We start from the raw sequence: 22654 nt of genomic DNA, 5'->3' as shown, positions 1-22654 counted from the left end.
GGGGGGGGGACAAGCCAGTCAACTACAGACAGAAACATAATCACAGATCTGAGGGTGTTAGTTATTACAGTTATAAATTAGTTTCAGGCCCAATGAAAACTTCATCCAGATGCTGTATGTGCCAGTGAGGCTCAAGTATGATGAAAAACTAGAACCACCTCTTCGTGGTCGTATCCCTCCGCCACTCAGACTAGTTCCAGGTCACATCCCTGTTTATCCAGAGTCAGAGAAAATATGAACCATTTGTGTGAAATTGCTGCGTGAGGTGTTGAGTTATGGCTAAAAAAAGTGTTTTGTGAGGTCACACTGCTCCTGACCTTTGACCTTTAGCCGCCAAAATCTAATCAGTTCATCCTTGACTCCCAGTTCCTTCATGGCGTTACTGAGATATCGTGTCTACAGGACTGGGACGGACAACCTGAAAACAAACTGTCGCCGGCGCAGAGGAATAAAAAAAAAAAAAATAGACGTTTAACTTCTCACGTTTGGCACCGGCGACGTCAGACTTTGAGTTTGCTGAACACAGTCCTGCGTCGCCCTTGAAAAATGGTGAAAGTCTGAGTGGAAGTCAAGCTGCCCTGCCTCAGAATACTCTCTCTGTAAACACGCTGAAACAGAGTGGTCTGTCTCATTAATTAATCCTCCTACACTTAGCGCCTGACAAACAGAGGTTTCTCCATGCATGCACAGTGACTTTAAGGAATGAATGTAAATCCTGACGACTTTGGAAAAGCTCAGAGGACGAAGCTCTAATTGTATCTGCGACTGCTATAAAACTTTAAAGACGTGTTAAATACCAACAACTTTACGTCTGAATGTGCGTCGTATCTTAAAGCACAACATTTGGCTCAGTCGGAGTCAGTCTGAATGAGTTTAATGAGACTCTGTGACTGCTGTAACAGAGCCGCTTTTATTGTTTCATCTCTCAACATATGGAGAGTAAAAACGTATGTGACCGAGCCGCAGTAAGTGGCGTCCATCGCATAAACACACGAGCTTCCCCTGTGCGTTCCCATCACGTCCACTCAGCAGCACACGAGGTGTTTATCATGTACAGTATCTCTTTGATGTCTGAAGTACACGGCTCATTAATATAGATGAGTAGCTTTATCATAAATCTTTCACTTTTATTGCTGCGTCCAGATGGAGCGCGGCGTTCTCCTCTGTTCACACTCGGCTTCTCCTCGCCAGTGGCACAGGACTGGCCTTGGGGCCGAGAGGAGGAGGGGGAGGGGTTGTGAGGAAAAGCTGCCCTGCCCGTCTGTCTGTCTGTCTGTCTGTCTGTCTGTCTGTCTGTCTGTCTGTCTGTCTGCATCTCCCAACTTTAATGAAGGAAAAAGAAAAAGGAGCCACTCCTCTAAAGGGTGTTCCAAGTGTTCAAGTGCAAAGTCTGCATATTCTCTAATTAAGAAGTCTGCAGGGATGCTCCTTGAAAGCCGGGTGCGTATACAGTAGCTGTATGTATGTAGATAGATAGAGCCCCGGGAAGCTGAGTAATGCACTGTGCTCCGAGAGCTGAACGCAGGCAGGATGCAAAGGAGAAAATTAAACCACAAAGGGAACGTGGAAGCCTTTTAGGGGAGAAATATGGAAGTTACTTTACTGGACTCCGTTCGGAGGTGAGCTCATCTATCATCCGTTTTCAGGAGCGGTGTGTCGAAGGAAGATTTCTGTGCGAGGTTCTTGTGACTCAAAGTGTGGACACCGTTTCCTAATCAGTGAGTAACTGGTGTACCTGAGTGTCCCAGCGCGCCCCCTCCATGTACAGCCCGTGCACATACGCGCCTTCACGAGGCGGCGAACTGAAGTCCTCACGGTTCTTCTTGGTGACGTCACACTGCAGACCCATGCTGTCCAGAGGCCACTCGTTCCTGTCTCACACACACACACACACACACACACACACACACACACACACACACACACGTCACACCAGGCGGTTTCCATCACAACCTACACGTGTGCTGCCCTCATGAAAAGCCGGCGCTACCTTCGAGCCATCGCCTGCATGATGGCTGTGAGGAAGGACTGGGGGTTGAAGAAGCCGGCCAGCCACACGGCAGAGGGCAGGACGAAGTCCGTCGACCAGGCGTCCAGCTCCTTGATCCGGGCCAGCAGGTCGGTGAACCACAGGGCCAGGCCGGACATGGACGGGTACGCGCGCTTGGTCCAGTTCTCCGGAACCATGTCCAGGAAAATGGCGCTCTGAAGGTTCTCCATGTCACTGGTCATGGTCAGCTCTCCCTGAGGACAGAAAACAACATCTCACATCCCGCTGAAATCATTCATTTTGACGTTAAAGTAATTTTCAGATGAATTGTTAATATTCTTTATTGCTGGCAGAAAGAAGAAAAGATCAGTGATGAGCTCACGGTTGATTTCAGAGACGAACTCATGAAGCTCTCGTGGAACAATTTACTCTGACAGAGTTTAAATAGGAGCGATGCAGCACAGCTAATTAACTACCACAGCATCTTCTGTATCTGACGCTCTGGCCTGTCACCGGGGGAAACGTCAGCCTGGACACCAGCTCCGTGGTCAACGCATGAACCCCTCTCTTCTCTACGTCTGAGCTGCAGCCGCCATGAACATCAGATGTCATTCTTTTATAAAATCAAAACCTAATGTTCGCTGAGGTTCACGTCAGGAGAGGCACTATGAACCACACTGCTGAGTTTCAAAAAGTCTCAGTTTGAGGCGCTTGAAAACTCACAAAATACTAAAATATTTGTATTTGTGAGTTTGAAGTTGAAGCTGAGACGTATCGTGAATGGGACAGACGCACCAAAAACAAAGGGATGAGTAACTGACAGATGTGTGAATCGTTTCATTTCAGTTCAGTTGAACATAAAATTCCTCACTGCTGTAATTAGACTTTCCCAGTGTTTGCTGTACTTTGATGAACAGACTGTGTGTAGATATTAGAAGAGTCTGTTGTATAGTTTGGCTTCCCTCCTCTTTCTGATCGTCTGATAACATCTATTTTAATTAAACTGACTGTTCGTCGGGTTTCTACACAACTTCTCCACAAACAGCCGGAGTTTAACGTGTCTCTTCCTGTTTGTCTCTGCAGCTGAACTGCGGAGGTGACACCTCCCGGCTGCATCAGGTGTTGAACGGTAACAAACTGCTGACGCATACACAAACACGACGACAGGCGCTCCACGCCAGATAAGGAAACATGTTGTAAGATAGCAGAGAGACGCCGGCACCGAGGAGTAATGAGACAGGGTGAAAACAGTGGTGTCCTTCCCCCGCTGATACTGCAGCTGATGCGTGGCTGATGTACAGATACGTATGTGTGACAGTCATAATGATTCTTTATAAGGTTGATATGGTTCTGCAGATTTATGGTGAACCTTTCACCTTCCCGGCCTCCTCGGTGTGATCTGATGTGTCGGTTCAGCCGCAGCACACTCCACCAGCTCACCAAGGCTAACACTCTCACGGCTCCTATTTATTCCACTATAAAGACAAAATATGATTCCATTTGCTGCTACAATAGTCGACATGGCGTTTAAATCACTGGGCCGATTTATTGAGGCTTGTAGCGTCGGGGAGATCGAATCCTCATAACTCCTGACAAACGCTTTTACTCATTTCTTTTCTCTTCGTTTGTTGCTAACACACGACTCAGTCAGGCTCGACACACAGAGCAGAGACGGCTCGTTCCTTTCTGCCTCTGTCTGAGTCACTCTTAAGACTGGGCTTCTCATAAACAACGGAGGAAGAGAAGAGCTTCACTTCTGCAGGAAGACTAATGCGGCGGCCGAGTCGGAGCAGAGAGCATCGCAGGACGAGGGGAACGGAGGGACAGTTCACTTCCAGTTTGTTGGTTTTACATGGACGGTATTCGGCTGTGACCCGCCGGGTCAGAGGTTCTCAGGAGGATTCAGGTTCAGGTTCCTGGGAGTCTCTGGATGTAATACACATGGTGATTCCACAGGCAAACTTTCATGTTTTAGTCCTAAAAGTGTTTCGTCCATGTGTCGTCCCCCTCCCCCCCGACCTCCTCCGCCAGCATCAGTCTCCTCACCTTCAGTCCCAGGCCGAGCTCTCGGAGCGAGCGTCTGATCTCCTGGGTGAGGAGGTTCATGCGCTCACACTCCTGCAGCGCCACCACCTGGTAGGGAGTCCTCTCCTCCGCCTTCCCCAGCAGCTCGCTCATGTTGAACTCCTCCGGCAGCTTCTCCACGATCTCCTCCAACATGGCGCGCACCTGATGACATGTGAAGGGAACGATGAGTCAGTGAGCGAGTGAGCTGACAGCAGAAACATGTCGTCTGATCCATCTCACCGCTACAATCACAGAAACACAGGGAGGGAGAGAACGCTCGTTAAATCAAAGACTGATGAGACATGGGTGCGATCTGTGTCAGATAAACTCGCAGCTATGACGCTGACAGCCTGAGAAACTGTTACAGTTTGAAACCGACAGTCCATGAATATTCATCAAGATATATTCTGCAACGGCAGCTCTTTGTTTTCAATAACAGTCTAATCCCTCCAGAAAATCAATGCTCACATCATATTTTTGTGGGTAAGTGATGAAAGCTAATGTCTGTGTCAACATTTTCCCAAGGCAGCCGGCATTAGCGATCAATCAGCGGATTAGGTGCCGAACAAAGGATATGAGGTCATCATATCTATGGATTTTTCAGTTCAAATATCTGATCTGGGTTTGGCAGCTGCTGAGCTCACTGAATACAAAGTGGGTCTCATCGGTGCGGCCTGCGAGGCTGTCATCTGTTAGGACAGGAGTATCCAGGCTTCTGAGCCAGAAAGGTCACACATCACAATACATCACACACACACACACACACACACACACACACACACACACACACACACACACACACACACACACACAGTCTAAGATGTTTGATATTAGAGGGCTAAACAAGACTTACTTCAGTAAACCGGCTTATTTTCAGGAATCTCCTTTTCTTCAAGGAGGTTTAAATGAGCCAAGCTCAGTTACCATGGTAACCTTCCTGATCAGCTTAGTCCAGAGGCTGACAGTGAGAAGCCTGTCTTGAACAAACCTGACAATCTGAACAAGGATTACGTTTTTTCCTACAAAGAGCTGATGAGACCTGATCATTCATCACTTTGAAACGAGGTCATGTGTTTGTTGCAGCGACACAGAGAACTTCAGAAAACACAAAGAAAAGAACAAGAGAAAACATCTTCATCAATGTGACAACACACGTGCACACACATCACAAGCAAGTGCACAAACACGCTGCAAGTATCACAGACGACAACGGACGTGTTTCCAGGGGACACAGATCTATGTTTTAATAAACCAAACCCCTGACGAGCAGCCGTCTTCATCACTCACAAAGCATTGGGCAACCAGTCAACACTCGTGCGTCAGCGCGTCATCACTTCCTGGAAACACTTCCGTCACCGTCTGTGCCACTTCTATTTGCCCGTGTTGTTGAGGTGCAGTGTGTTGAGCTCTCAGGGCCACCGTAGTTTGTAGTGGTGTTTCCAAAATCAGCAGCATGACCATTCAACAACAGTCACAGTCTCAGTCGACAACATGGAGATTAAAATCAACACAAAAAGCTGCTGGTAGATTTTAAAAAGGAAATATGATCAAGTTAAAACAGGAAGAGAATTCATCACATGGAAACTGAGACGCTTCCTAAAGACACTCACTCAGGCCACCACCGCGACCTCTGACCTGGGTCTGCTGAGGTAATCACAGTGTTTCCGCTCAGATTTTATTGTGAAAGTCCTGACTGGAAATGACAGTTGTCTCTGGACAGTTATTTATCTATAAGCTGCTATATGTAGGTATTTTAATTTGAAAGTCCAGTCACTGCCCCGGCTTGTCCCACCTCCTGAAAGGGCAGATCATACGATAAAGAAAGGTCGTCACATCGCCCTCCTCTACTGGTCGTGATTTGTGTTTGCACATAACATCTACTGGTTTTACTGGTGAGGTGTAACCACGCTTCCTGCACACTGAGGCCCTAATCCAAACAAAGATGGCTGCCGGTGGCCTCCTGGATCAGACACAGATTTCAGAAGAGAAATAAAACGAGAAGCCTGTAACATAAGTCACAGTTTGCTGCTGCTTTCAAGCCACACTGAGCATTAATGACTTCTCAACACAGCTAACACTCAGACTACCAAGACCCTTATTTATGATATTAAAAAAGTGCCACTTGCTCCGTGGAGGGAGTGCACTCTCTCTGACAGAATATTTGTTTGAGCTTTTACACTCAAATAAGCTTCGTCTCAGAGCGCCACTGAACCAGAAGACGCACCACAAAATGCCATCCCTGTAAAAATCACCCTGGTCGCTGTCAGAGGCCCCAAACAGTTGGTGTGCAATTTATTTTCAAATGAGCGTGCAGCAGCTACAGGAAATGTCACCTGTTGTCATCATGTATTTACGATGCGGCGCCGGTTCACAGAGTTTATAGTGAGACAGTCGACTTGGTGGAAGGTTTGGGTTTGAGTATCAGCTCTGAACGTCTCCTTCTGTTCGAGGGGCCGTCACATGAGAATCAATCAGATGCTTAAACCTCACTCACATGCAAGTGGGTTTATTAGAACAAATTGTTCAAACCCACAGAACCTGATTTTATATTCTATTGTGGCTCTAATGTTTCCGGAGACACTGAAACTGTCAGAGTCAATTTTGGGTAAATGTGTATAAAGTGCTGTGGTAGAGGCATTCAGATTCTTTACTTACATAAAGCAGCAATACAAGAGTCTAAAAATACTCTATTACAGCTCAAAGACCTGCATTTAAATTCCTACTTTCATTTCTGTCTAAATATTATCAGCAAAATCTACTTAAATCATACAATCAGATGTTCCCTGTGACTTTATTGGACATTATAACATCGTTAAAACTGATGAATCACCGTGGAAGCAGCATTTTACTGAGTTAGATTTGACTACTTTATACACAGTTAACTTATTTAACCCAGTGGTTCTAATAAACCCACGTTTAAGCATCTAATTGATTCTGATGTGACGTTCCTCTTTGAAGAAGAGCCCCAAGCTGGCTAACTTTTAGCATTGCTGTGGAGTACATCACAACAATGCTAACGTGGGCTAATGGTTGTTGTTGGATGGTTTTTGTTGGCTCTCGTTCACAGAGTAACTTTATTCAGTTGTGTTTCATGAAGGGAGGGGCGGAGATACTGCGGCTGATGAAGCGTCTGTTTTGGTCTCTACTGCGACATTTAGTGACGACTGTTTACAGAACCTTTAATATTTAACAATGCATTGTATTTCATTAGCTTATTATATGTTTGTAATATAATATCTTAATCCAAAAATAGTAGTAGTAACTGCCAAGTAGTAAAAGTACCTGGGTTAAGGGTTAAGCAATTCAAACAAATCTAATGAATAGTGATGGAGCACAGTCCAGATTTCCTCCCAGGTCTGGAATGAGTTATGTATGGACTCCAGATGGAAGCAGAATTATGGGCTGTTTTTGTTTTATTTTATGGCCAAAGAAACATGTGAAACATCACTCATCACTTGTCCACATACTGTTTGTTTTATGGTTTGAGCAAGAGCCATTATTTCCAATCAAGGACAATCCGAAGTGTGTTTGTGACCTCAGCGACAACCAACACCTCTGGAATTAACCGGAACATAGACTTATATAACTTCTCCCAGATACTAAATAAATCCGGCCAATACTTGGGCCACATGCTTGTTTTCTTCTGGCCCAGTATAAGCTTGGTTCCACGCACCATGATTGTCAGATGCTACTTCCACATCTGGACCAATAACTAGCGCACGCACAGAAACAGCCTGAATCTGCCCAGATGTGGACGTACATTGGACAGATTGGGCTGAGGACCCGGGCAGATGTTGGGCCAGAAGTTTCATTTTGTATCCGGGAGTCGGGAAATCCCTGCAGCCAAGTTCCAAAGTCTGATGGAAAACCTTCCCAGAGGAGTGGAAGCTATTGCAGCAGGTTAATTCCACATCTTCTCGGCCGTGATTTGTACAAAAGAGCCATGAATATATATATTGTATGATCTCAAAGTCTTCCTCTTTACCTTCTCCTCCCGCGTCGTCCCGCCGCCCTCGCCGGCGCCTCCGTCCCTCGGCTGCATCTCCAGCACCGTGCGGAAAAGCTTCTCGGAGGTCTGCGCGAGGAAGCCGATCTCAGCGTTGGGATGAAGGCCGTACAGGTAGGGAGACTCGGCAGGTAGGGTGTCGTCGATGTACTGGAGCAGAAGGAACCGTGTCAGAACTGTGTTTTAGCATTAACCCACATTCATCGTTTCTTTTTCAACTTCACAAAAGGTGTAATAAAGGTCGTGCGGCAACTTTCTCACCTGAATAGAACAATATTTTAACTCCAACGCTAAATCTCACCCAGATTATTTTAAATGAACAGCATGAAGATTGGCAACTCCAATTACTTCCTGACTAAAAAGTAGCAGGGTCTTTTAAAGTTCTGCTGACAAAGGACAAGAATGGAACCATATAAATGACGGGATATTTCTGGGTGAGATTCAAACACTCAGGATCAATTGACACACTGCTAATGACCATAACAAGGGGAAGGAAATGTGGCATTTTCCATCTGCTGGTCCATAATGAATATCAATGCTTTTAAGTTAGTGCAGATGAAAGTGGAAGCTCGATTCAGACAGGCTGCTTTTTGTGGGGCACTTAAACTAAATAAAAAAAAAAAGCTCTTCTAATCATAATGTCCTGATGAAAGTTTTGATGGGAAATATGTTGGCCTTTAATACAGGAACACTTTGTAGTCATCCCGTTTGATCTCCTCTGTACTTTGCTGGCTAACTTCTTCGTCTAACTGATTGCATACACCTGCATATCGTTGAAAGAGGAGTAAAACTGCTGAGTCACGGTTCTTCTTCGTGTCTCTCCTCTGCTGAAATACACTGAGTTTCTCTCCAGATGGTTGTGAGGGAGGCGATGGCCTAACAGACCCCCCCCCCCCAGCCGCCCCCCACCCTGGGGGACCCACAGGCATTTACAGCCCCTGTTCTACAGCCAAATCTTGGCCGCTCCGCTCCCAGTATGGTTGTGCGGTGACAGGCGAATGTGGAGACGCCGCAGCTCTTCCCAGCGGAGCCGCTGTGACAGTCAGTTTGTGCTGCTGAGCAGCGCCGAGAACGAGGGGGAGATGTAAATACAAGTCGGACTTGCCCGCACCGTCTGGACCCCCTGAGGAACTCATTCATATCAATGTTGGCAGTTGTCAGTTTTTTTTTTTTTTTTTTTTTTAAGGAGACACCAGTGGAACTAGAATCAGCTCCTCGTGGTCGTATCCCTCCGCCGCTCAGACTCGTTTCAGAATACATCCCTGTTTATCCAGAGTCAGAGAAGTCTTGAGTTGTGGCTAAAAAAGTGTTCACACCGACCTTGACCTTTGACCTTTGACCACCAAAAATCTAATCAGTTCGTACTTGAGTCAAAGTGAATGTTTGTGCAAAATTCGAAGAAATTCCCTCGAGGTGTGACTGAGATATCGTGTCCACAGGAAGCAAATGGACGGACGGACATATTGAAAACAACACGGCTCCGGCTCTGACTGTCGATAAATAATGTGTGTGTGTGTGTGTGTGTGTGTGTGTGTGTGTGTGTGTGTGTGTGTGTGTGTGTGAGAGAGAGAGTGCAGTTTGAGCTGCAGCGGTCGACACAAGAACTTGCCTGGTTTCTGATTTCGGCCTGTCAATCAACGCTGATGTTAAATGATAAATGACAATATACGACAAGCAAGGTGAGGCGGGCGGAGGTGAGGCGGGCGGAGGTGAGGCAGCGGAGGTGAGGCAGCGGCCTGATAGCGCCAGCAGCTGTCACAGTTTGTGTCTCAAGTGCTCTGAAGCAAAGTCAGGCTCAGTCGTGTCAACATTATTAACAGGGATGAGGCTGATGTCAGGAAGACGCTGCTGGATTCGTTTTCATACGTTCATTGTGTTGTCACAGCTAGAGATGGAAGTTCAGGCTGGATGATGACACCAGGAAGTGTCAGATTGTTGTTTTCTATAAGGTATATGTGGGGGCTGCTGGGGAACTACTGCACATTCAAAGTACTGTCACAGAAAAAGTCCTGTCGTAAATCATTGTGTATTTTATTTGTTTTACATTTCCATCATTACAAAATCTATATTAGTGATTTGTTCAAACAACACTGGCATCAAATGCTCCGGCAAGTTCAGTTCATCTCAAACTTTTTCATTCTCTTTGCTCTTTCCTGTCGTTCGCCTCTTCTTGTCAGGACGTGTTGTACGAAACTATGTGTTTACTTTTGTTAATATCGCAGCTTGAGTTCTACAGATAATAAAATGCAAAATAAGTTGTTGTGTCATGTGTACATAATGAGAATAGAATAGAACCCCCCCCCCCTGAAATAAAGGCCTGCAGCTCCAGACACAGTAAATGAACCCTGAGTAAAGACTGTTTACACTACCGGAGCAGGACACAGGTAAATATGACGTCACATCAGCGACTCTTATACGGGACTCAGCTCTAACCTGTGTGGAGCTCTCTAATCTAATGGATGCGCTGCTTGTTGTTTATCCTAAGGCATTCTGGGATAGGAAAGTTTCTGAACAGATTGCATGGCTACCATCACACAAATCTACAGTTTATCGTGCATGTATATAAATATTTTGTGTCTCCATGACTCATCCAGTTTTGACTTTCATGCGTTTCAGCTCTCCCTGTTAGATGACTTCATTATCTCTGTTTTCTAACAGTCAAGTTGCCAGTAAGTAAGACTTACTGACAAACTCTTTCCACCCACAGAGCAGCTCCACCTCTGAGAACTATTCATATAACTCAAACTACAATCTGTTATGTCCCAGGGAGCCATATGGGAGGAGTTTTATTGTTATTGATTTAGCTCTGAATTGTAGAACTCTACACTCAACACTGGAGTAAGAAAAACCTTTTAATTATAGCGATTCAATTATGGCAATATTAAACCTCCATTAATTTGCTGGAGGCCACACACAGGCTCCTTGGGGACCCCTGGTGGTCCGGAGACAAAACCCAGAGACGTGATATCTTAATATTTTTATTCCTCTGCGCCGGCGACAGTCAGAGCCGGACGCAAGTTGTTTTTGGGTCGTCCGTCCGTCCATCACGTTCTTATGGACACGGTATCTCAGTAACACCTTGACGGAATTTCTTTACATTTGGCACAATCGTTCAGTTGGACTCAAGGACAAACTGATTTGATTTTGGTGGTCAAAGGTCAAAGGTCAAGGTCACAGTGACCTCACAAAACACTTTTTTTTTGCCCTGTGAACGCAATCTCTCCGTAACGCCTCAAGGGAATTTTGTCACATTTTGCACAAATGTTCAATTGGACTCAAAGGTCAAAGGTCAGTGTGACCTCAAGACTTTGGTTAAATGGTTTTATGACTCTGGATAAATGTAATTTGAAACTGCTCTGAGTGGCGGAGGGATACGACCGCGAGGAGGTGAGTCTAGTTTTGCATCTACATGTATTTACTACCTGAATTCACCACTTTTCTATTGGGTCCTTTCTGTTGCTGGAATAACTTTATTTAACGTGTCATGCAGTGGAACAGCAGGTAATGATGCGAGTGTGGCTCACCTGGTGGTAGCTGTTATAGTCCATGTTTCCAGGTAAAGGGAAGCCAGGCGCCAAGCACAGCTCTCCCTCCATCATCTCCGGCTTGATAAACTCCTCCAGGTAGGTCCGACACAGACGGCGGTCCCAGTCGTCTGTGATGTGACCCCCGTACATGATCTCACCAAACAGGTAGCGCAGGTCGTCATATGGCACCTGGGGATTAGAGACGGAGGGGATGTGGGCCTGTGCTGTTTAGCTGAGGTCACATGTGTTTAGATTTTCAATTAAGATGGGCTTTGTAATCCTTTGCACGGGAATAAAAGAGAAACAGCAGCAGGTTTACCTTAGGATTGGCCTCCAGATAGTTGTAGAGGACGTTGATGGAGATGGTGAGGTCTCCCGTGTTAAAGGGGTACGATCTGTTCCAGCCTTGAGGACCAAACTTCCTCCTCTCCGCCACAACAGCGTGGAAGTAGCAGAGAGCGAACAAAATGCTCTTAAACTCGTTCTCTCGCGCGCACATCTCCAGCGTGTCCTGGAAAACAAAAACACGCCGACGCCGTGTTGCAGGTAAAAAGTTGTGACAGTTGGTCCTGTGATATGTTTTATTTTGTTAGGTCCCTAGCGGTGTGGCGCGCTCACACACACACACACACACACACACACACACACACACACACACGCAATGAGATGACTAGATGGCAATAAACCCAAAGATGAGATTCCCTTTTAATTGTCACGACTTGTCAGACGCTCTCAGCCTCCAGCCGTCTCCGGGGCTCATTATTCCAGACAGGCAAATAAAAAAAACTGGATATAAATGGCATTGTAATCTCTGGGGGGAGAGGCGGTTAAATAAGCACGCCAATAACCCCTGTGAAAATAGGAAGGCTAAATTCTCTTTATTCCAGCATGTGTTATTGTGAGAGCCACGGTGAAGGCCTTTCACTCTCCTGGCTGCCGGGCCCTGGGGAGCTGACTCCTGCGATGCACACACATACATACATACATACACACACACACACACACACACACACACACACACACACACACACACACACACACACACACACACACTTCAACATCTATAAACCGACGAGAGGTTTGAGACTGAACAACCTGAACATTCAACAGATTTAAGATCGGATTAATTGATCAGTGTCAAAAAAAAAAAGAAAAAATTTGAAAATCAATAAAATCTTATTTCAAAACAGAATGATAAACTCATGAGCTCAGTAAAAACATGCGCCCAGCAGACTCCATCTTGGTGTGTGGGGATGGAAATGGGCGGTGGAGCTGTACACGTCTCCCAGTGAAAAGGTCAAGAGGAAAGAAACTGTCATTTCTCTGGCTTAGCGTTGGCTTTAGCCGCGCGGGTGGGCTATTACAGAGAGTTAGCCTTACATTGATTAGCTTTCACTGAGTACACATGACTGGAATATTCTCTCCACGCTTTCCTCAGTGGGACCCTCCCCGCGGCTCTGCGTAAGGCGAGGCTCGCAGCCGATGCTGCACTTATCAGGCAGATAGGCATCGGCAAACTAAGGATCGTGGAAATGGACTGGGAGGAAGCCGAGCACTCAGGTAATGGTGCGGAGGAAGATGCATTGGCAGCGAAGCACTGGGGTAATGGTGAGGCTTAGATAGAGATGAGGAACTGATAAGGTAAAGAAAAGGCGGGAGAGGCCACTGATCCATTCTGAGTGCGGAGCCCGCAGGACGATATTGTCTGGCCACTCGCTGATAACAAACACAAAAAACATGGTGAATTGACTTTGTTATGATCTCCATCCTCATGTAACACCCCCGTCTCCCTGCAGATTGTAACCCACACAAACTTTTAGCGTTAGCATGTGCTGCGCTCACATCTGCCCTCCCACAGGTCAGAGGCAATTCCAGGGCGAGTGAGAGGTGACTGCAGCCATCTGCTGGCTGCTGCATTTCTGCAAATTGGCAACTTGATGAGAAATCTGGAGCAAAAAATTGGCATGTGTTGTTTTCAACTGCCACTCACAGCAGAAAGAGAGTGTGAGGTCTTTGGAGGAAGGAGGCATGCGTCGACTGGAAGTATCAGTTGCTCTCATGTACGGCTGGAAAACTGTCACATCTTAAGTGCTGATATCATCCAATTCCAACTGATAAAACCATCACAGATTTTTCAGAACTTTCTTCTGGCCTTTTTCTCCATTAGTTTATGAGTAAAACTGAAAAGATTTCAACACGAAATCGTGTCATGGGACCTTTTTTTCAATCATTATAAAATCGTTAAAGTTTCTCTCTATGTTTGAAGCTCTGTAAAAATCCTCTGCTGTGATTCATATTTAGTTTCACGTTTTCACACATTAAACTGGGTCTTACTTCCTGGTTGATAAATCTGCATCAGGCCTTAAGCCCCGCCCACCACCTGCTGGCTCCAGGTGGACAGGTGAAAGAGCAGAGAGCATCAAGATGGTGAGAGGAGGAAACATCAGAGAGACTCAGCCTCATGTTTGAGCCTGACTTGGAGTCAGACCCAGACTCAGAGGAGGAGTCTGTTGGATCAGAACCAGAGACTAGCAGACGGATCAGAACCGTTAGCACAGTTAGCATCTTTTATTTGTTTATGTTGTTTGTTAGCTTGTAACGGTCAGTGGCGGACACAGTGTTAGCAGTTGTGCTAATGCTAACTCTCTCTCTCTGTACTGACAAGGTTTCAGGTGCATTAGCCCCGCCCCCCGGTCCCCACAAGGTGACAAGATTGGTTCCTGAGGTCTGTGACGTATGAAACCCTGAATCTGTGTTTATGAGACTGTGATTGGTTCACTGCAGGTCAAGGTGGAAACACTCAGTGATGGAGTTGATGATTATTTCATCATCATGTGTCTGTATTATATAAAAACATCATATGGACTTCAACAAGTTAAAAAACTCTTGTCTCTATCACGTGTTTTCTTCTACTGAAGTTAGCATGCTAACAGCTAGCCCCAGCCCGTCTTGTCACTTCCTGTTAGCGACTCACTGCGGCCTCCAGTCGGTCCTGAAGACGCAGCCGCTCAGAGACAATCACCACCACCTGCTCCTGACAGGAAACTACATTCAGCAGCAGAGAAATCTTACAAGCAGCTAACTAACTAACATGCATCAGAAGTGAACTGCATTGTGGGTGTGAAAAAGCCAAGCTGTAAAACTACAAGCTCCAAACTGTACTTCCACACCGTAACACGAGACGTATCCTGAGGTAAATGCAGGTAAGCATCACAGGTAAATGTATTTATTGTCATGGTTTGCTATGGCAGACACCTTTTGTTAGTTTTGTTTGGACTTTTCGCACTTCCTGTTTTATTTTGTAATTGGTTTCCTTGTGTGTCAGTGTTTTTGCTTCCTGTCTTGGTCCTGTTTCTGTGTGGTGATTGTCTGCCCCGCCCTAATGTGTTTCACCTGTGTGCAATCACCCTCGCCTCCTTTGTCTATATAGTCTTTGTGCTCCCCTTTGTCCGGGTCGGTTCATCTGTTGTCTCGGGGTTTTTCCTTTAGCCTGTTCATCCATGGTTTCCCCTCAAGCTGTTCAAGTCTGGTTTGTCTTCGGCCTTTTCATGTTACCTGTTCATGTTACCTGTTGTCATCCCCTGTGGTTCCCTGTGCTTGTGCTAGTTTAATAAACCTGTGTGCACCGTCTCCCATGTGTTGGCTGCATTTGGGTTCAGCCTTACCCCTCAAACCCTGACAACCCTGATAGTTGTGACATTTATCCTGCAGTATGGCCCCTGTCAGAGAGTTGTAATAAATTATATACAGTGGCTTCAGAGACAAGTCACAGCCCTTCATTTCTTCCACAATTCATTATGTTGTAGATTTAGATTAAAATGGATAAACTCGCCATTTTTGCCCATCAGTCTACGATCAATAACCCACGATGACAAAGTGAAAGTGCTCCGGGTCACAGTCGTGCTGAAAGGTGAACCGTCACTCCAGTCTTAGGTCACAAGCGCTGAATCTTGATGCTGCCACCGTCATGCTTCGCTTCATCTTCTTCCTCCTGCTCTCAGAGGCCTTTAAATGTCATTTGACAAACTCCAGCAGGATGAAATATAAGGCTAACACTTTGACTCACGGCGGCTTCTGTCTCGTCTCTCCACCACAAAGACCTGACTGATGGAGAGATGGTCGTCCATCTCTGACTGAAGCTCTGTCACAGGGGCCGCCAGGTTCCCGGTCACTTACTCAGGTTGGACAAACAGCCAGACTTCTTCCACTTCATGATTACTGAGGCCACTGTTCTCCTGGTGCCTCTCTCAGAGCTTTAGAAACCTCGTTTTAAACCTCTGCCCTGAACTCACCACAGCTTCATCCTGCAGGTCTACAGACGGTTCAGCGGACTTCCTGTCTGGGTTTTTGTCTTGGTTTTTGTCTGCAGCTTACTTATGATATTATCACCCAGTAAAGTAGTTGAGGTGAAGTTGGTCACAAACTGTTACCTATTGACAAAGCCAGTAGATTAGAGTAACATCTATTTGACGTCTATTTTGGTCTCCACCAACCTCCTGAGAAAAACCTGACACCTTTGTCACGACGCATGATTTCATCAACTGTACAGATCGGATCATACGACTCTTTACTTCATGAGCTCATCTTATATTTCCTGTCAAATCTCTCAAAGTTTGCTTCTGAAATAACCTGAAGCTTCGCTGGAAACTGTTTGGAAAAAGGGCAGGAGCTTTCAGAAAAATGCTTGTCAGCTGATTGGACGAACCATGTGTCTATCATATGACATAATAGGAGAGCGCCGAAGAGGAAACTTCTGACGAGCTTTGAGAGCTAGTTGGTGGACGCTTCTCGTCGTCTTTCCAGGGGACTAACAGTCACTTCTCCGTAGCCTCCAGTAGCTCCTCCCTCACAGGACTCTGATTGGTCCAAACCACTGAATGTAAAAGTAGTGTAGTACCAGAGGAAGAGTTAATCATTGCCAGACGACCTCAGACCTCAGAGTCTTACCTGGGTGAAGTTGTCCAGGGCTTTATGCAGGTTGGCGTGCATCCCAGTAGGAGGTTCATTGGTGATCTTGATGGAGTTCTCCAGGATGCCCTGTGGGATGATGTGGCCCTCGGGGGTGGAGGACGGCTCAGCGCTGACAAACACTCTGAAGCCCTCGTGGCTCCCCTCGGCGTGCTGCTCCAGAAGTTTCTCCAAAGTGCCGAGCCAGCGAGCCACCAGGTGGATGTTCTGCAGGGAGGGGGCAGCAGGAAATTACATGTTATGGGCGGGGGACAGGCCGGGGAGAGGCTGGAGAGCCTAAACTCCAACCCGAGAATGTTTTCTGTTGGATATCTGTGAACGTCTGGGCTTTAATGGATAACACATAATAGCTTAATTAGATACTTGATGCTGGAATTGCCTGTATAATTTATTTTTGTAATGACAACTAGCAAAAAGGAGCAATTAAAATGTTGCATATTCTCCTCTCTTCGCTGTGACTTTGATGTGGCACCAAATTAAACGGTACACAGCACTCGAAACCCATTTCCAGGTTGCTGACATTAAGCGTCCGTTCTCCGGCGTAACTTCAGCCCCACTTTTCTGCACATTCATCTCTCGGAGCTGCGCGGACATCGGAGCCGACTTGTACTATCACACAAGCATGGATGAGCTCAATTTTCCATCTCGACTGTCCTGACACTTACAGGATATCCTGTGAATGATAAGAGTCAGCCAAGCCCCCCCACGTCTCACCATGCAGCACTGCCCATTCCCTAAATCTAATTACAGCACTAATAACTCCAGTCATTAATTCATAAGCCTCTTTACTTTCTCATTTCCCTCTGCTCTCCATATTTAAACTTCCTTATGATGGCTGGAGTTCGCCCTCTTTCCGTGCGACGGGACACGACACCGAGAGGAGCGGCAAATCTTTGGGAGAGTCGTTGGAAAAAAATAAATAAATAAAAAAAGAGAGAAAAGTTTAACGTTGTGTGAGAGAGGAGTCCGGGAGGAGCTGGAAGCTGAGACGGGGATAAGTTAGTTTGCCTCTCGATGCCTTTGAGAGTAATGAATAGTATACAAATTAAAAGTCTGAATTCAAGTGCTTTTTCATCAAGCCACAGTACAACCCTTTCCTCTTGGCATGTGAATACTTTGGCAATAAAGGGAGCCAACAGAAGTGAGAGACTGCCTCAGAACTTGTCACTGTAATGAAACCATTCATCCTCTGGCTGCAGGGGGAGGGAGAGAGGGAGGGAGGGAGGGAGGGAGGGAGGGAGAGACAGACCAGCAGGCCGACAGACAAACAAACAAGACGGAGGAGCAGCCACTATTTTATGGCTTTTTAATTAACTTTCAGGTGCAACATTTTTTGTTTCCTCAACGTCTTCTTGATAAGGGCCTTCCAGCCCCTGTGATGACGGCGCTGATACTACATCAAAGAGTCACCTATTTACATAATAATATAAAAGTTGAATCTAAAACCCATTAGAAGACTCCACTGGCAAGGTCTTTGATGCATTGCTATCAAACACAACCTGAGGGAGAGCACAATGGCTCACCCAACTGCCTATCACGCACACGCACTCCTACAACAGCAAACATAAACACACGCAGGTGCGCGCGCACCATCGTTCCCCCTTTTTCAGCGCGCGGGAACACATTCGTCAAGGAGCGGCGCCGAGGACAGCCGCACAGCTGGGCTCCGGCTCCGAGGAGGCGCGCCCCGCGGCGGAGGAGCAGCCAGACTCCAGACTGACGCAGGAACACGCAGAACGGGACGGAGGCGCTGACAGCGCGACAGACTGCTGAGTCCAAAGTTAAAAAAAACGCAGAGGATAAATATGCAGGAAACAGTTTGTGTTCCCGTTCCTGAGCGTCAGCTAACTGCAGGAATTACTTTTTAAAAAAACACACGAGGAAAATAACTTTGGGTAGAAGTCGTGTTCATTTTCTACAAAGACCATTTCAGATGAAACTCCTGAGGGTGAAAGATAAGAAACTACAGCAGGAAATATCTGATTGAGTCATTTAAAAAGTTTAAAGAACAAGACTCACATAAAAACAAAAGAATCTCCCAATTATCTGTCAGTCTGTCTGTCTGTCTGTCTGTCTGTCTGTCTGTCTGTCTGTCTGTCTGTATTTTGTGCTTGCACAGGTCTGACCTCTGCCCCACCTGCTCCTCCTCCAAGGCTCATGGGTATTGTAGTATTAACGATCTTCCACCTCAACCAAACTGGTGATGTGAAATAGTTAAAGCTGCCATAACTGAAGCGCAGTGTCTGCAAATATATCTTCTTCTGGATCAACACGATACAACGCAGGGAAAGTGTAAAATAACGGAACAGTTAACGTTTCTGACTTGATGTAACTCTGCTGTGACTTTATCCACGACTGTTTGAAACTGGAATTTACAGCAGGGAAAAACACCATCCTCCCATTTCGTAACTAGAGTAAAGAGTATAAAATAAAATGTTGGAGATGATTTATTTTCACACTGCAGGATAATTCACTTCAGATTAACCGATTAAAAACAGTCCTGATGCTCTCAATGTAGCCGACACTCAATTTATTCCTTGTCGTCCTTGTAGGTTAAAAATCTCATCATCAATAGTTAAAATGAATCTTGTCCAACTCTCAGTGTAAGATTTCAAAAAGGAGGAATGAATGAATTATTCACACTTGAAAAGACTAGCAAAGCTCTCTGGCTCCTCCTCACACAGAGAAGTGAAGAGAGGACAGTGAGACGGAGCATGTCCATCAGACTGTCTCTCTCTCTCCTCTCTGCAGATGGGGCGGCGTTAGCAGTAAATAGCAAAGAGCCTGGTGAGTTTAAGCCACTCGATTCCCGCTGCCTGGCCGAGGTGGGATATTCAACTCCAATCTGTCCGATTGATTGCCCCCCCCCCCACACACTCTGTCCCAATGGGCTGCTTTCAGACTTTCTGCATCTCTGTCTCTCAGGCCCATCTGAGCAGGAGCTGCTGTTCTGTTGTATAATTAGCCGTCGGCTGGAGGGACCATTGACCCGGCCCCTCCGCTGATGGAGCCGGGCCTGGCAGTCGGAGAGTAAAGGTGTGACTGTGAGACAAGAAGAAGAGGAGGAGGAGGACGGCTGAGATGAGAAGGTGAGGAGGGGGAGGGAGAGATAGCAGGTTGGCAGAAAGGGGGGGGGGGCGACGTGAGAATTGATAAGAGGGTTGATGCAGTGTAGAAAATGATAAGAAAGTTACGCGGCAGAATGAGAAGGTGGGAAGAGGAATAGAAGAGAGACGATGGAGCGTTATATATCTGGAAAAGATACTGTTGGTGAAAACAGGAGAGAGATGAGAGTATGATACCTCCCCCTCCCCTCTGGTTTCCTCTCCCTCCCCTGCCGGTGCCACGGGGGTGGCTCGCAGCAGGCAGACGAACGGACAGCCGATGATAAAGCGAGTGGGAGGTTTGTTGCCAGGGGGACAAGGTCTTTTTAAGCCCATCGATCGGGATTCTTATGCAAAGGTAATTAAACAACTGCTTGTCTGTGCTATCCTGAGTCTTCAGCAGAAGAGAGTGATGGCATCCCAGTCTCTCTCTCTCTCTCTCTCTCTCTCTCTCCCAGCTGTGTGAATTAAAAGAAAAGGGTGTCCCGCAGTGCCCGGTCTGCGGTTCATATCTGTCGATACTCCCCATTAAAATTCCACCAAGGTTTCCACTTAAAATGCAAACGCCAGCCTTGCCCTCCAGATAAGAGGAGAACAGACACCGCGGCTGGAGATATTGTACTGTATAATGCTGCCGCCCTTTCACTTAGGAAATTTCTGCAGAAAATTAAATTCACTTTTCAATGCAGATGAACCTGGGAGGAAGGCAAACACCCCACTGAGTGTGCAATGAAGAACAATGTGATAATACAACTCCACTCATTCACAACACACACAGATAAAGGAAATGCCACCTGAAACTGCCCCTGAATGTAAAATCACTGACATAAATTAACCCTGTATTCATTTTACAAAGTGTGTTATAGATTAGAGTGTCACAGATTGTTCCCTTGTGTTTTTTTTTTTTATTATAATTTGACACTTCATACATTTTGTATTTTGTTCAAATGCCCCAAACTATAATTGGATCCACCTGGAAGTTAATATGAAAACAAATAAGGTGTTGTGTGGCTCCTCGGTAAATGGTGAATTTCTGTGGTATTTCTTCTGCATAATATTTGATACCACGGCGAGATATTTTTGTCTGTGTCTGTACAGTGTGTACAGAGTGTGTGTACGAGTGTACTGTACCTGTAATATGACCCAGTGGCCGTTCTTAGCTGCCAAATCGAGGGCTTGTTCAGCGATAATCTCCTGACCTTGACCCAGAGAAACATTATGGAAATTCTTGTTGTCAAACGTGTAGCCCAGCTTCTTCCCTGGAGGAAAACACACACACGTGTCATTTCAAACACAAATACCTTCCATTGTTTAATTCATAGGCTTCAAACAGCATTTTAAAAAATGTGCATGTTTCATCCTGCGGAGAGTTAGAGGAGGAGATCAGTGTCTCTTATTTGTCTATGATTAGCCTAGCTTAGCACAACAACTGGGAGCAATGGTGAAGAGCGAGTCTTGATGAAAGGTAAAAAAGAAAAAAAGAGTTAATAACATTTTTAAAAGGGCGCCCAAGAGTTTGGAAAACGAACAAATCAGGAAGCTTAATTAATACAACAGAACTTTTCATTCGATGGAGCTACACATGTTATTTCCCTCCATTTCCAGTTTCTGTGCTAAGCTAGGCTAAACCTTTGACAGCTACACGTGATCTGTGCTAAGCTAGGCTAAACCTATGACAGCTACACGTGATCTGTGCTAAGCTAGGCTAAACCTTTGACAGCTACACGTGATCTGTGCTTAGCTAGGCTAAACCTATGACAGCTACACGTGATCTGTGCTAAGCTAGGCTAAACCTATGACAGCTACACGTGATCTGTGCTAAGCTAGGCTAAACATTTGACAGCTACAGGTTGTTTGTATCTTGATCACAGAATCCCCAAACTTTCCTAAGCACATTGAATCATCAGTAGCTTTTTGGCCAAGCTAGCGGCACTAGCATGACATAGCATACAACACTTCCTGTTTTGATGCTCAGTGAAAGATCATGAAAGCGAATGAAGCACTGAATGATTTTGAGGTAATTGTATTGTAGACAGGTGACTGCTGAGCTGCTGTGTAGTTCTGAACTGAACTTAAACCAGCAACATACTGAACAAAACGGACACAGCACCGTTAGCATCATGGTGTTATGAGCAGTTAAAGCTGCAAACTACAGTTGCACTGAGACGGCAGTGATAATGACCTCATCGTCTGAGTCTCACAAAGACATTAAATGAAGCAAATTCCCCCGAGAGTCGCAGCATGTGTTTAACTTCACAGATGGTCAGTGACTCGGCCTTACTCGAGTCCTGCCGCCGAGATTTCATTCCAACTGAACCATTACTCGTCTGTTTCATTACCACTCCAACCTGAAAGCAGGCGAGGGGAGGGGGGTCTGTCCCGGGGATATTAGTCCCCTGCAGAGCATATAAAATCACATCATCTATCTAATGAGAATCTAACTGAAGCCTAATACCAACAAGAAACCCAATAATCACAGCTGTAATAGAAAAGCACCTCTTTCTGGTTCTGGCTGCCGCTCCTCATCATCAACACTCTCCCTCTGCAGCTTCGATGTGACTAACTACACTCAGAGAGAGAGAGGGTGTTGATAATCAATAATCACCCCCCTCCGGCAGTTCCAGTAGAAACGCCGCCTCTTATCACATTAGTTGATGATGGAGGATTTCAGTACAGGGTCAAAGGTCTGTCTACAACAGGTCTACAGCTGATCTACCCACCTGCTGCTGCCGCCCGCTTCCCAAGTCTCTGTAGAGACGAGGCATCTAGAATCAACACGCAGCAACTACAATAACTACAGCTGCAAGTGGCTGCCATGTTGAGATGAACCTGCGGTGTAGATTCATTTTGCTTAAGACAGAAACAGAAAACCCGAGGATGTTAAGTAGAGTGCACGGTTCCGCCAACAATCCCACGCACGCGCTGGATCAGCACCAAGATGTAACGTGTTCGTCCCGGGCCCATCCCCCACCCTTCCACCAAGCGTAGTGCA

The 22654-nt window shown here is 46.1% G+C and overlaps 1 protein-coding gene across 2 annotated transcripts in view; it reads right to left on the bottom strand.

Moving 5' to 3' along the window:
* Positions 1 to 22654, bottom strand: part of dnah9 (dynein, axonemal, heavy chain 9) — a 127756-nt gene that overhangs the window by 1851 nt on the left and 103251 nt on the right. For both annotated transcript variants that reach the window (XM_087175838.1, XM_087175837.1), the window contains exons 70-77: positions 20794 to 20921; positions 16538 to 16765; positions 11910 to 12101; positions 11588 to 11779; positions 8043 to 8213; positions 4037 to 4219; positions 1991 to 2244; positions 1736 to 1871 (exon numbers count right to left, since the gene is read on the bottom strand). In XM_087175838.1, the coding sequence (XP_087031964.1) occupies positions 1736 to 1871; positions 1991 to 2244; positions 4037 to 4219; positions 8043 to 8213; positions 11588 to 11779; positions 11910 to 12101; positions 16538 to 16765; positions 20794 to 20921 (1484 nt within the window). The remainder of the gene's footprint in view (positions 1 to 1735; positions 1872 to 1990; positions 2245 to 4036; positions 4220 to 8042; positions 8214 to 11587; positions 11780 to 11909; positions 12102 to 16537; positions 16766 to 20793; positions 20922 to 22654) is intronic.

The sequence above is a fragment of the Seriola lalandi genome, unplaced genomic scaffold, assembly GCF_002814215.2.
Source record: "Seriola lalandi dorsalis isolate HSWRI2012SDOR001 ecotype SW California unplaced genomic scaffold, Sedor1 jcf7180002054506, whole genome shotgun sequence".
Classification (NCBI taxonomy): Eukaryota; Metazoa; Chordata; class Actinopteri; order Carangiformes; family Carangidae; genus Seriola; species Seriola lalandi.
The sequence above is the reverse complement of the archived record's forward strand: the minus strand, read 5'-3'. Positions and strand labels throughout refer to the sequence as shown.